General features: G+C 38.5%; 1 protein-coding gene across 5 annotated transcripts in view; it reads left to right on the forward strand.

Moving 5' to 3' along the window:
- DCC (DCC netrin 1 receptor) overlaps positions 1 to 15,674 on the forward strand; it is a 1,228,196-nt gene that overhangs the window by 435,775 nt on the left and 776,747 nt on the right. For all 5 annotated transcript variants that reach the window (XM_043889644.1, XM_043889645.1, XM_043889647.1 and 2 more), the window contains exon 2: positions 4,711 to 5,031. In XM_043889644.1, coding sequence (XP_043745579.1) covers positions 4,711 to 5,031 — 321 coding nt within the window. The remainder of the gene's footprint in view (positions 1 to 4,710; positions 5,032 to 15,674) is intronic.

Below are 15,674 nucleotides of genomic sequence, written 5' to 3' on the forward strand. Positions count from 1 at the left end.
GTCAGTTTCTAAAACACATTAAGGATTTTTTCTATCTCTAGATGCTCAATTAATATAAACCTAGAATATCCCTAGCAGTGTCATCTCTGATGTTTATCACATTTGACATCAGTTTCTCCTTTGTGAAGCAATAGTCGCTCAGTCATGTCTGACGCTTTGTGATCCCATGGACTGTGGTCCACCAGGCTCCTCTGTCTACTAAATTCTCCAGGATAAGAATACTGGAGTGGGTTGCCATTCCCTTCTCCAGGAGATCTTCCTGACCGAGGGGTCGAACTCAGGTCTTCCTCATTGCAGGCAGATTCTTTACCATCTGAACCAACCAAAGGAGAAGAAGCCCACTTAAGAGTGAACCTTCCTTTACATCTTCATTAGGAAAACACTGAAGGTTTTGCTCTGTTGGTATCTGCTTATAAACAATTATCTCTCAAAAGAAGAAGAAGAAAAAGAATAATATCCAACAACAATATGACACTCTGTTACTTTTTCTCAGACTGACACAGATAAGAAACAGTACCAGTTAGTTAAGTGCATATATGGCTCTTGGCCTAAATGCTAGCCAAGGAAGATTTAGGAATCTTCCCAAAATAGAATTTGGAGGGAAGGAGGGCTGGAGACTCATTTATTCTTATCATGAACTCTGGTATCAGTCTCTGGAGTCCAAGTTTCTTAAGGGATGGACTTTTGGTATTCTCAAGTATATCTCTCCAAATATAATTGCCTTACATAATTTTACAGAAGGCCCAAAGGATTGCTTATTTTATGAAGCAAGGCTGGAAAATCTTACTACTTGATGGTTCAGTAGAATGACCACTGGCATATTAAAGAGAAAACCAAAACACAGCAAAGAAATTTCTCTAGTTTGCTTTCTTCTGGATGAAATTCTTACCATTGTTATTCTACTGTAAAAGCTTCTGTAGAATTGTAAAGTGGGTAGCTTTCATTCTGATTCTTTAAAAGCATTTGCTTTCCGGTTATCTCTTCCACCCGTTTCCTGGGGGATCTCTGCACCGTGCTTAGTCTCTCAGTCATGTCCAACTCTGTGACCCCATGGACTGTAGCCCGCCAGGCTCCTCTGTCCATGGGGATTCTCCAGGCAAGAACACTGGAGAGGGTAGCCATTCCTTTCTCCAGGGAATCTTCCCAACCCAGGGATTGAACCGGGGTCTCTTGTATTACAGGCAGATTCTTTACCATCTGAGCCACCAGGGAAGCCCATAAGTGATGATAACTGGTAGGCAAATCCCCCCGAGAGGAACTAGAATTCTATGAGAAGAGGGAGGAGGGTGGCTTAGATTGAATTCAGTGTAATTATCAGTGAGCCGTTTCTTGAGTTTGTGTAAGGAGATGGAGACAGCTTGTGCCTAACATGGGCTGAAACTTTGAAACCAGGATCACTGAAAACAAACCTAATATTTCTCAATAGATTATATTTTCTTGGACCATGTCCATCTTTTCTAAAAATGAAGGAGCTAATGCAATTTGCTTAAAGCAGTGAGACACCTTTATCCCAGACTCATATGTTCAAAATGTGATTGTTACAAGGAGCACAAAAGCTCAAATTGCCAGCCAACTGCAGGGGTAATTGTATTGAAGAAAAAGTTAATCTTTATTTAACTTTCCTAAATTATGTACTCAAGCACTGAAAACTGTCATAATCTCCGTGTTTCAGATGAAGTAGATTATTTATTTGTGATAATGGGCACATATGCTCATTAACATGCTGTCATAAACAGCTGCATTAAATTCATTATGTGTTCTGTGACATAAATAAGGTGTTCAGCATGAGGTTGTTGTTTAAAATATAGGCCCCGGGAAGAACAAAAAAGCAATAAATGCTTTTTAATATCGTTGCCTGGTCTTGAATTCTAAATTTATTTCTGCTTTATTAATGCTACTTGTATGGAAATTGCAGGTATTACTCTAGTGAAATATCTTGACATTTAAGGGCATTAGAACTTGTTTCTACTTTCTCATCCTTGGTGTATCTCTCACTTGCTGTTCACTGTTGACATCTCAGTATGCTTAGAGCCGTGTTCATTTGATGAATATCTTTGACCCATCCTACTTCTGAAAGTTTCCAAACTGGATATTGACTTTAAAGATCATCTAGTTCAACACCCTCATTTCATAGAAGGAACTGAGCTTCTGAAGACTTAAAAGACTTGTTTGAGCCACACATCTATAAATAATAAAGCCAGGACCAAGGATTAAATATCCAGACTCCTCTTGTAGTATACCAATGCTTTCCACTAGAGGAATGGGGAGTGATAATTATGTTGGTACCACTAAAACAGTCTAGGGCAGGATGATTGTACTGGACAGTGAGGGGACCAGGCTGTACCTTTTGGGATATTTTTGCCATTATAATTTATGGTTGACACAATGCTCACTGTTACCTTACAATTTATATTCATCTGAGCAAACCTGTAGCTGCTTTCTTTGGGGTCATGACCTAGTTGGCTGAAATGAGTGTATGACAATGAATGATGGGCAAATTTTGACAGAAGAAGTAAAGTAACAGACTTATTTTGACTGTGAGGTTCAGAAAAAAATAGGTTTGTAGGAGCATGGCAGATAACACCATGGAGACACAGTAAGACGTTGTCCAGCTTCATCTTCACTGATAAATGAAGGATACAAAGCTGAGACTATGTCTGTCCATTGGTGCTAGTATGGGTCCATCCTTTATCAAAATATTGATTATAAGGGATTTAGATGCCTGCTTTTTATTTTTTTCCCCCATTTATTTTTATTAGTTGGAGGCTAATTACTTTACAACATTGTAGTGGTTTTTGCCATGCATTGACATGAATCAGCCATGGATTTACATGTGTTCCCCATCCTGATCCCCCCTCCCACCTCCCTCCCCATCCCATCCCTCTGGGTCTTCCCAGTGCACCAGCCCTGAGCACTTGTCTCATGCATCCAACCTGGGCTGGTGATCTGTTTCACCCTTGATAATATACATGTTTCAATGCTGTTCTCTCAAAACGATGCCTGCTTTTTAAATGATTAAAAAACTGAAACATTTTCACAAAGTACAACAAAAATTGTTCTCATCACAGAAAAATTAAGGAAGCTAATGATTATTGTCCTGGGGGAAATGAAGCTAAAACATAACTTAGAGGAGGTGATGTTTTTAAAGAAATTAAATGCTTCCTCCAAAGAACAAGGAGCTCTTCTTACAAAGATGTGTTCTCTCTGCATTGTTACATAATGTAATTCAAGAGCAAAATGAGATTAAATGGAAGCAAGAACTTAGTTAAGACTCTAAGGATGATTCAATATTAAAACAAGATACCTAGGGATATTGTAGAACCTGTAGTCCCAGAGATTATTGAAAATGAAATAGAAAGTAATTGAACTTGAGTGATTTAGGAATACACCTTTCAGAGCAAAGGGTGAGCCCCAATGACTTCCTAAAACCTTGTCCACATCTTTGATTCAACAACCAAATATTTTGCTAAATGCTGTGTTACCAGTCCTGAAAAGAATGCACTTAAACTAACTACTTGTTTTACCACCTATAGATTCTTAAACAACCTTCTCTTCTGTCTCTTGATTTCTTATGTTCATGTATGATTATGAAAAAAATAATTCTAACTTTAATATTCACCTAGTCTTCCTGGCTTGTGAGCAACACTTGGATGGAAGTTAGATCAGCGATTTGTGACTTTAGGTGGTAGCTTTATTGTGTATTGCTTCTGCAAGTGGGATTTCTTACCTATTTAAAACTCACCTGAGCTTTGTTCTAAATAATTTTTCACAACCTGTTTGGAGTTTATTTTTCTGTTATAGTTATTAATGGAATACCATGTCTGAATGGATTTTTAAAAATTTAATGGATGGTATAATCATAATACGGATATAGAAATACCCTCAAATCTTAGCTGCCCCATCACTAACCATTACTGCTTTAAGATATCTAGTTTGATTTGGAAATTTTATTAATCTCCTAAATTTTCAAGTATTTATTGATATGTGATGGTAGACTTGCCTGCTGCTGCTGCTGCTATGTTGCATCAATTGTGCCTGACTTTGTGCAACCCCATAGACGGCAGCCCACCAGGCTCCCCTGTCCCTGGGATTCTCCAGGCAAGAACATTGGAGTGGGTTGCCATTTCCTTCTCCAATGCATGAAAGTGAAAAGTAAAACTGAAGTTGCTCAGTCGTATCTGACTCTTCAGAACCCCATGGACTGCAGCCCACCAGGCTCCTCTGTCCATGGGATTTTCCAGGCAAGAGTACTGGAGTGGGTTGCCATTGCCTTCTCCGATAGCCTTGCCTAGATTTCTATAAATTCTTAATTTTTCATATTTTTATTTGGGGACCAATAGTTTCATTAATTGTGGTTATCTCAGTTGGACACTTTTTCCCTTCTTTAATACAACATCCTTAATTTTATTTACTTTTTAAGTCTTTATTGAATTTGTTACAATATTGCTTTTGCTTCATTTTGGTTTTTTGGCCCCAAAGCATGTGGGATCTTAGTTGCCTGAGCAGAGAGCGTACTGGTACCTCCTGCATTGGAAAGTGAAGGTTTAGTCACTGGATCAAGAATGAAGTCCCCCTTTGTTTTTAAGTTTCACATATTCTTACACGTTTTTCAAAGACCCAGATTGTTTGAGAAGAGTTTTGTGAAGGCCAGGGCTTGCCTCGTGAGATCTTTTAGAAGTGAACGTACTTCTCTGTGCTTTCCCCTTCCAGCTTTCCAGATCAAGTCCTTCACATCGCTGCACTTCCTGTCGGAGCCCTCTGATGCAGTCACCATGCGCGGAGGGAATGTCCTCCTAAACTGCTCTGCCGAGTCTGACCGGGGTGTCCCCGTCATCAAGTGGAAGAAAGACGGCATCCACCTCGCCTTGGGAATGGACGAAAGGAAGCAGCAACTTCCAAATGGGTCTCTGTTGATCCAAAACATACTTCACTCCAGGCACCATAAGCCAGACGAGGGACTTTACCAATGTGAGGCGTCTTTAGGGGACGCTGGGTCAATTGTTAGCCGGACAGCAAGAGTTGCAGTAGCAGGTAAGTGGATATTTCCTTTTTTTCCCCTTCCTTTTGCATCTCTTCTTTTTACTCCCGCTTCTTGAGATTGAAAAGAAATGATTAATCTTTGCAGAAACAATGTATTTTTTTTAAGAAAAAGGAAAAAATAATGTAAAAACCTGTATGCTTATTTCCTCATAGTCTTGGTTGAATTTTTCTCTGAATTAACTTGGAAAATAGTAGAAGAATATCAGGTTAATCTTATTAACCTGACATTATGAGATTTTCCAAAACAAAATTTCCTGCAGGTTGATCCAAATCTTAGGTTGAAGGGAGGTCTTTTCATTAATAGAAAAACAATTTCCTAATTAATTCCACTTACAACGTCACTAATGATGAAAATGACATATGATGAAATGATGAAAATGACTAATGATGAAAACAACAGAAGATGAGATGATTGGATGGCATCACCGACTCGATGGACATGAGTTTGAGCAAACTCCGGGAGTTGGTGATGGACAGGGAGGCCTGGTGTGCTGCAGTCAGTGGGGTCGCAAAGAGTCGGACATGACTGAGCGACTGAACTGAACTGAATGATGAAAAATTGGAGTTTGTGCATGTGTATGTATGTGTGTACTTGCTTGTTTGGGTTTTTTCTTGCCTTTAGAGCCGTGGATTTTATTTTAATTATGTTGGCTAAAATATATAAATCTCTAAATGAAAAGTAAAAATTTGATTAGTGCTTCCAAATATCTTTACACTTGATAATATATTGACTCAATAACTGAATAATAAGATGAAAAGTTTTTCTTTTATATGTATTTTGAAGTGTTGCAGACTTTGAGAGAAACAGTACTGAATATTCTGTAATCCATGGATAGTGCTTTTTGCCCCACGTATTTTATTATTGTTTTTAAGCTTTTTATTTTGTATTGGGATATAGCTGATTAAAAATGTTGTGATAGTTTCAGATGAACAGCGAAGGGGGAGAAAATATCCATCCCAATTCCCTAACTATCTCTCCCCCTCTTTCCCCACCCAGCAACTATAAGTTTGCTCTTTAAGTCTGTGAGTCTGTTTCTATTTTGTAGGTCATTTCATTTGCGTCATTTCTTTTTATATTCCACATATAAGGGGTGTCATATGATATTTTTCCTTCTCTGTCTGACTTACTTCACTCAATGTGACATCTCTGAGTCTATCCATGTCGCTGCAAATGTCATTATTTCATTCCTTTTATTTTTTTTTTATTTCATTCCTTTTAATGGCCAAGTAATATTCCTTTGTATGTGTGTACTACATCTTCTTTATCCATTCCTCTGTCCATGGACCCCCATTTATTTTTGTTAGAGGACAGCTCATAATTATTTCTTACAAGAGGTCTGTGGGGAGAGGAGTTAAATTTTTACTCATCTCAATAATGATTCAGCTAAAAGTTGGGCTTTGGTTCTGTTTTGATTTTGTTTGTTTTTGTTTTTAATTTTGATATTAGACACAAAACAAGGCAAATGGCTCCAGCCTGAAATAAATTTAGACCCTCAAGTAGGTTAACAGGTTTGAAGGGCTCCTTTCTAACTTAATTGTCAGTTCTAAGTCACTGACATGAACAGGCCATAATGTAGTCATTTATACTGGTTTCCTTTCCCAGGTTGCAGGTTTTTCTATATCCAGGAAAACTAATGAGGATTCATTTTCAGCAATAAGATGTGCTCGGACCATCAGGCAGGGCCACCCCTTGCCCGTGTACTCTTCTAGTGAAGGTGCAACACAGTGAGAAATCTGGGGGAAAAAAAGGGGGATTTTTGTCAGAGGATGATAAAAAAAATTAGATCTCATAGATAAACAATGAGTACATAAATTCAGCCTCCTGCCACTCTTTTCTGACTTCTTTTCCCCACTAAGGACTCTCTTTCATATTTAGTTAGAGCAGACTCTCCTAGGGCAAAGATGTCCCGGGAAGCAGGGTCTTCCCTCATCATACAGTGGTCAGCCATCCTGGTCTAACCCGGACTGACCTTCTTTTAGCACTTGAAAGTGCTGTATCCTGAGAACTCCTTCAGTCCCAGGTAAAGCTACAATAGTTGGGCACCTGATCGTGCCCAACACCTGCTTTAGCAATGCTAGACTGAAGCATGGATACAGAATCTCTCCTTTAACTCAAGCGCCATGGGAGGTGACGTCTTAATCACGGAAACTGAGGCTGTCAGCCACCTGGGGTCTCTGAGGGATGGGTGCTGAAATTTGACAGAGCGTAGAGTGTGGAGAGAACTGAAAGTCCATGTTAATGATGACTGATTAAAAAGAAAAGTAAGGGACTTCTCTGGAGGTCCAGGGGTTAAGTCTCCACGCTGCCTATGTAAGGACATGGGTTCAGTCCTTGGCCGGGGAACTTAAGATCCCATCTACCATGCAATATAGCCCAAATATTTTTAAAAGTAATAATACAGATGAAAAGTGGAGCAAGTGCTGAAGTTTAAGTTAAAAACTGCTTTCCTTTTGGATAGCAGCCATCCTGACTGGCGTGTAATGGTACCTCGTTGTGGTTTTGATTTGCATTTCTCTGATAATGAGTGATGTTGAGCATCTTTTCATGTGTTTGTTAGCCACCTGTATGTCTTCTTTGGAGAAATGTCTGTTTAGTTCTTTGGCCCATTTTTTGATTGGGTCATTTATTTTTCTGGAATTGAGCTGCAGGAGCTGCTTGTATATTTTTGAGATTAATCCTTTGTCTGTTGCTTCGTTTGCTATTATTTTCTCCCAATCTGAGGGCTGTCTTTTCACCTTGCTTATAGTTTCCTTTGTTGTGCAAAAGCTTTTAAGTTTGATTAGATCCCATTTGTTTAGTTTTGCTTTTATTTCCAATATTCTGGGAGGTGGGTCATAGAGGATCCTGCTGTGATTCCTGTCGGAGAGTGTTTTGCCTATGTTCTCCTCTAGGAGTTTTATAGTTTCTGGTCTTACATTTAGATCTTTAATCCATTTTGAGTTTATTTTTGTGTATGGTGTTAGAAGGTGTTCTAGTTTCATTCTTTTACAAGTGACCCAGCAATACCACTCCTAGGCATACACACCGAGGAAACTAGATCTGAAAGAGACATGTGCACCCCAATGTTCATCGCAGCACTGTTTATAATAGCCAGGACATGGAAGCAACCTAGATGCCCATCAGCAGACGAATGGATAAGGAAGTTATAGTACATATACACAATGGAATATTAGTCAGCCATTAAAAAGAATTCATTTGAATCAGTTCTAATGAGATGGATGAAACTGGAGCCCATTATACAGAGTGAAGTAAGCCAGAAAGATAAAGACCAATACAGTATACTAACGCATATATATGGAATTTAAAAAGATGGTAATGATAACCCAATATGCAAAACAGAAAAAGAGACATAGATGTACAAAACAGACTTTGGGACTCTGTGGGAGAAGGCGAGGGTGGGATGTTCTGAGAGAACAGCAATGAAACAAGTATACTACCAAGGGTGAAACAGATCCCCAGCCCAGGTTGGATGCATGAGACAAGTGCTCAGGGCTGGTGCACTGGGAAGACCCAGAGGGATGGGATGGGGAGGGAGGTGGGAGGGGGGATCAGGATGGGGAACACATGTAAATCCATGGCTGATTCATGTCAATGTATGGCAAAAACCACAACAATATTGTAAAGTAATTAGCCTCCAACTAATAAAAATACGTGGAAAAAAAAAAAAAACAAACCTGCTTTCCTGGAGTGCTCCAAATGAAGCAGAAAGCATACAGTTTGATTTTCCCACATTTGAGACTTTTCAAACACTAAGATTCCATCTGTCAGTTGTCCACAATACAAGGTGAAAGTGAAAGTCGTGTCCGACTCTTTGCGACCCCATGGACTGTATAGTTCATGGAATTCTCCAGGCCAGAATACTGGAGTGGGTAACCTTTCCCTTCTCTAGGTGATCTTCCCAACCCAGGGATTTTTTGCAGGCAGATTCTTTACCAGCTGAGCCACAAGGGAAGCCCACGATACAAGGTAGCTCTGCTAATTTGAATGAATCAGGCCGGTGTTTTGATGCCTCTTCTGAAAGGCACACACATACGTGCTGTTAATGAAAATATCCTGAAAATTTGTGGTTTCTGTTTCCTTTGATCTAGATCCAGTTTTGCATGTTCTGTTTCAATGGCAAGATGAAGAATAACCCTTCCCTGTGAGATATTAAAATAAAGTGACTTCGACTTTTGACTTTCATATTCCGTACAAGGATAGGCTGGCAGATTCAGTCACTGAGTTACAATCTCATATTAGATTGTATCATTTCAAGGCAATAAGGCTGTTCACAGCATTTTAAACACTTACCTTGCTGTTTGGCAACACAGCATACATCAATGTTATGTCTGTTGAGGTTAAGATTGCCGAACCACTGGAATGCACAAGGGGAATATATCTTCCCCATAATAAAGACCATGGGCCTGATTTAATCTCATTTTTAAAGCATTAGCAGTCAATAAACCAGTCACTCCTAAAAGGTAACAGGTAGCTTTGCTTTAGATGAGAAAAAAAAAAAATCTGCTCCTTACCCTCAGGTGCTGTGTAGAGCCCATTTAATAGAATGCTTCTCTTCCATTTTTGCTTTCTCAAAGTCTTTTGATAAAAAGAAATGTGGCAAATGAAATCTGCCTTTAATCAATCAGCTCATTTTATGCAATGATCTTGCCATGCGCCATTCATTCTGTTTTTTAGTAACTTCTCAAGTGCTCTTTAAGCCCTGAATGCTCACTTAGCTGGAGAGAAAGGCAGAGTAAGAAAGAGAAGTTAAATGCTACCAGCCCATTCAACATCTCAGCGTTAGGGGCTACTGTCTGTCAGTATTTCTGGGAATTGTGAGTTCTATCAATAAGGAATGCCTGGGGTATTAAACCTCTGTTTGAAAGCAACTTGGCCAGTGCTGGCTGAAACTTGAGAATTGTATTTGTATCCAATTAGCTCTAATCTAAAATGGTACAGTGTTTCTCTGCCTTGTATAGAGCCTTTAGATTGAGAGCACTTGGAGAGTGAGGCGGAGCCAGACTTTCTTTATATAACTTCTCCTCCTATTCTTTTCATTCAGTACCTAGAAAATCACTGGACATGTTTAGTAGCTTTTCAGTAGATATTTGTTTTACCAATGAAGATGTGGGACTATCTACCATCTATGGAGAATTTTTGGCCAGTGGCATCTTCTTCCTTTGCTGCTTCTTCCTCTTGTTTGTTATTGAACTTGATGTGGTTAGTTAAATTTGCCTGTTTGTTGTCCCTACTCTTGATGGTAAGAGTTTCATTGATTGTTTGATATCAAGTTGATTGATATCTCAATGGTCTACAAGTTAATTAAGTACTAGAAGATGGACTCTACCGGAATATTCATAGGCTACTTGAGAAAATAGAAGGCGTGTGCCAGCTTCCTTATTTCTTCCTATAACATTCAAGATGAGCTTACATCTGGGCAGGCGTGTCTTTCCTGTACCATAGGTTATCAGCTATCTGAGCCTATGGATTCTCCTCTGTAAAACAGACACAATAATAATCTATCTCTTAAGGCTGTGATGCTTTCAAATAATATCTCAGATGTAAAGCCATGGTACAGACTAGATTCCTGTTCAATAGCAGCAGTGGTATTATATAGACTTAATAATGGTTATTATTGTGTTATTACAATTATTACTACTAGGAAATGACAGCTTTCAGTATTCCCATGTGATGATGCAAAACATATTTGGGGGGGAGGGAAGAGAGTAATATAGGCTGCAAAACCTAAGCCATAAATAATATCGTCTTGGATCAGATATCTGCCTTTGCAGTCCATAAAGACCAACTGGCAAGACTGAATTGAGCTTCCGAAGGGTTGAATCTCTGCTGTTCGTTGGCCCGCAGTGCCAAAATCAGTTTGACTACAAAATTCATTTTTCAAAAGTTGATCTACCATTACATCAGTGGAGCCAATGTGATTTGTATTGAGTCTAGATCGAGCAATATCCGCTGTCATTTTTGAGGAAAAAAAAAACATACAGGGCAATCTTCTCAACCAAGCCTCCTTAATACCCTTCCAACTGAAAAAGGTTCACCTGAGCTGGGTCTACAGGAGTTGGTTTAGATTGAGAGTTTAACATAATCTCACCTTCAAGAAAAAAAAAAAAAAGAATAAATAATGCCAATATGTAAGAAAACCAGATCACTATGGAGCTCCTCCAAATAATCATTGAAAGAACCATCTTACTCATTTTTCCTAATTACACCACCGCCACACAGCCACCATCCAAATCACCCACCTATTCACATGACCACTTGCCCATCCGCTTCTCCTGCAGGGCTCTGAGAAGTTCAGTTCAGTTCAGTTGATCAGTCGTGTCCGACTCTTTGCGATGCCAAGGACTGCAGCATGCCAGGCTTCCCTGTCCATCGCCAACTCCCAGAGCCTGCTCAAACTCATGTCCGTCGAGTCGGTGATGCCATCCAACCACTTTATCCTCTGTCATCCCCTTCTCCTCCTGCCTTCAATCTTTCCCAGCATCAGGGTCTTTTACAGTGAGTCAGAACTTAAGTGTTTCCTCTGCTTGTATTCCCACCCTTGGGGATGAATGGGGACCATCCTCTCCTCCCCAGTGTGGGGAAACACTGACTGCAGGATATATTATAGAGCACTTGTGCCCAGGTAGATTCCTTTTTTGTTCATTTTTAAGCACTTACAGCTTGAATATTGAAACCATTGACTTGCTTTTTTAAATAAATACCTCACTCTTTGCTCAATGTATCTGTATGCATTACCTCATGATGCTCAAAAAAGTTCTGAAATATAGACACCCAAAATGACAGAGAAAAACCTGAAAAGAGGTAATAACTGTCTACAGGCAGAGACTAGAATTCAGATTGTCTAACTGGCACACACTTATTCTCTTATCTTTTGCTTCTCACTGTAAGGACTGGGCTTCCCTTGTGGCTCAGCTGTTAAAGAATCCGCCCGCAATGTGGGAGACCTGGGTTCAATCCCTGCGTTGGGAAGGTCCCCTGGAGAAGGGAATGGCTACCCACTCCAGTATTCTGGGCTGGAGAATTCCATGAGCTGTATAGTAAGAACTAGGGTTAAGGATACTGTGAATAGTTTCCCACTTATTCAGTCACTTATTTTTTTAATAAGTGAAACTCTCAAAAATATGAACTAAGATTGAAGGCAGGATAAAGTGGTTGGATGGCATCACCGACTCGATGGACATGAGTTTGAGCAGGCTCTGGGAGTTGGCGATGGACAGGGAAGCCTGGCATGCTGCAGTCCTTGGGGTCGCAACTAAGGGGAAAATAATAGTAGATTTCATTTATCCAATTATTCCCTTGAAAATGTCAATTCTTTATGGATGTCGGGGTTCAGAGCAGCCCTCCCCAAGATGTGTTACTTTTAGCATATGGATTATTTTGACCTCAAAGCAGATAGTGAAGGACAGGAAAGCCTGGTGTGCTGCAGTCCATGGGGTTGAAAAGAGTCGGACACAGCTTAGCGACTGAAGGACCACAAAAGCAGTGGAGAGAGTACTCTCTGTCTCTTAACAAATGAAAGAATTTAAATTGGGGTTTTTTTTTCCCCAGAAAAAGAGTTATGACCAGAGATAAATTTTATCTGAGTGGCCCCATCTACATGGCAGGACAGATATCTTATTACCAATGTCTGTTCTTCATATTCCTGTGCCTGACCCTCTTGTCCTTGGAAGCCCTGCTTTGTATCTCATTCCTTAGCTCAGGATGGAATACGTACCACATTTTGCTTTTCTATCTCTGAACTTCTCATATATGTGGGCTCTCTTACATTCTCATGTATCTGGGATTTTTATATGTACAAAATTAATTATTATGTTCTCCTATTAATCTGTCCTATGTCAATTTAATTCTTAGACCATTTAGAAGAACCTAGAAGGGTAAATGGGGAAGGCAATGGGCACCCCACTCCAAGTACTCTTGCCTGGAAAATCCCATGGACAGAGGAGCCTGGTAGGCTGCAGTCCATGGGGTGTCAAAGAGTCGGACACGACTGAACGACTTCACTTTCACTTTTCACTTTTATGCACTGGAGAAGGAAATGGCAAACCACTCCAGTGTTCTTGCCTGGAGAATCCCAGGGACAGGGAAGCCTGGTGGGCTGCTGTCTATGGGGTTGCACAGAGTCAGACACGACTGAAGTGACTTAGCAGCAGAAGGGTAAAGGAAAGATTTTTTTTTTCTCTTCAGCATGGGAAAACACTATGATTTTGATGTTTTCTTCTAAGATAAGAAGATTTCACTATCATAACTATATATTAAATAATAACACAAGATAAATCTTTCCTGAAATGGAGAGAATATGTGATTTTTAAAATAAGCTTATAAATAATCTTTGTAGGGGCAAGATTTTGGTTATCTTTTATCTTGTTAAGTGGTTTTGTAATTCAGGCCAAATTTGCATTTTTTTTTTCTATTTCTTGAAAATCAAGAAAATAAAAGGCCAGCTAAATTGCGTTTACTTGAGTTGTTATTTCATTCAGGAGCATTTTTTTTTTTACTTCCTTATTACAATAGATGTTTCAAGATGCAAATTGTAGCACTCTGCTTTTAAATAACACAGGCATTATAATTAAAATTCCCCTGAGTTTAAAAAAAAATAATTAGTTATTTGAGGAGTTGTTTCAATGAATTCTCTTCCAGAATGCCTCCCATTTAAATGAGTTATGAAATAATTAGTGAAAGCATATTATGGTGAGAGGAGCTAAAATTGCCTCAGCAGAATGGAGCATTTTGTGAAATGATAACCTGACCTTTACATTTTTACTTAAAAGAAAACAGGAAAAGGAGCTTGTCTTAAGAGAAGAGAGAATAAACTACATTGCCTCGGGCCCCTCAAATGTTACAGAAAGGAAACAGCAAGGAAAAAAAAATGCTCATATTCCTTTTCTCTACAGAAACAAATATAAAGATCTTGCCTAGAAGGTCAAGTTCACTCAGTGAAGCAGGTTGGAAAATGTATCCCACTGCCCTTGAATGCTCTCACAATTCTATTTTGGGGAAGGTTCAGTTATAGAGTAAAGTTTTAGATTTTATACTGATAGGGATATTACTTATTTTCAAATGGTAAACAGGAAAATTCATTGTTCTAACTCCATAATTCTTAAATGTCTTTATTATCTTCATTTAGCTAAATGTTCCTTTTGTTTTGTGGTTAAAGCAAGAGCTGGAAAGAAAAATATAAGGAAGAACTGTGGTGTTGTAAGTAATTGTTGTATGTGTGCTAATCTTATAATTTTCTTTTAGATTTATTGCCAAATAAAACGGGAATAATCACTAATATTGTCCTAATGCCTACTTACTCACACACTCCCACACCCTCAACTTAAATAATTGCATTTTAAAGAGTAGGTTTTTAGTTGCCTTCTTCCTAAGTCAGTTAACTGTGCAATAAAATTAGTATAGAAATATATTACTGAAAAAATATGCAGAGTAAAAAGACATCTTCTACGTGATAAAAATTGCAAAAACAAACTTGACAGGGCTTTTTATATTAGAAACACCAACAAAATAACTTTAAAAAATCTTCCAACCTTTCATTTCCTTTCCTTTGTTATTAATTCTAACTCACATGACAATGGAAATAGCTAATTATTCATTCTAAAATTCAGTATCTTAAGAGCACTTTTTTTTCATTCCACCCTTAAGCTAGTTACAGTGTGATTTTTGCTGGTGCTATAATAAAAATCAGGAAGTAATATCTAAAATAGTAATACTATTTAGTGATACTAATATTAAATGGTAAAATAGTACAGTGGTGTGTGTTTGTGTGTGTGTGTTAGTTGCTTAGTTGTGTCTGACTCTTTGTGACCGAGTAAACAAAAACTCTTGAATTCTAGAAGACCCCTTTGGAATACAAGAGGGTTTTTTTGTTGTTATTGTTTTGTTTTTTTTTAATTAAGTGTCAGGCTAACAAAGACAAATCAGAGAAAGTAGATAGACCAGGTGGCATCACTGTAAATCTCTGATGAAATGATGACTGATGATTCCTTTAATAAAACATTTCTACTTTTATGAACCTACCACTGGTACTGATTTTTTTCCTATTAGGTTTTTTTTTTTTTAATGCCTATGCTAAAATGTATTATTTAAATTTAGTTTTACCTAAAGATCTTTGAATTAAGATACTTATATTAGATGCAGATTTCTTCTGCAAACTAAGGAAACATTCAAACTTAGGGAATGTTCTAAAAACTAAGTTGGAAGAAATCATGGAAAATCTCAGTGTATGTAGTCCCTAGATCATCTTAGGCTTTTCCCATCAAGATTCATACACAGAGATGAGAGTACTGAAGACCGTCAGTGAAGGCATACCTCTTTAGGAGAAGGCATGCCCTATGCTATGCTTAGTCAGTCGGTCATGTTTGACTGCAACCCCATCAACTGTAACCCAACAGGTATTGCTTTTTTAATGGTCTGCTTTTATATTTATAAGATATATATATATATATATATTCCATATTCAGTCATCTAATTTGTTGGTCATTTATCATATAATTGCTAAATTTGCCTATTATTCAGTAGAGATGAGAATTAGTATAAATCAGGGTTGATTTCTGGTGATTAGGCAGCCATTAGTGTGCAAGAAGGAGCCGTATATTCTTAATGTGGCAGTAACTTGCTTTGGACCATTATGAGT

Source organism: Cervus elaphus, chromosome 27, assembly GCF_910594005.1.
Source record: "Cervus elaphus chromosome 27, mCerEla1.1, whole genome shotgun sequence".
Classification (NCBI taxonomy): domain Eukaryota; kingdom Metazoa; phylum Chordata; class Mammalia; order Artiodactyla; family Cervidae; genus Cervus; species Cervus elaphus.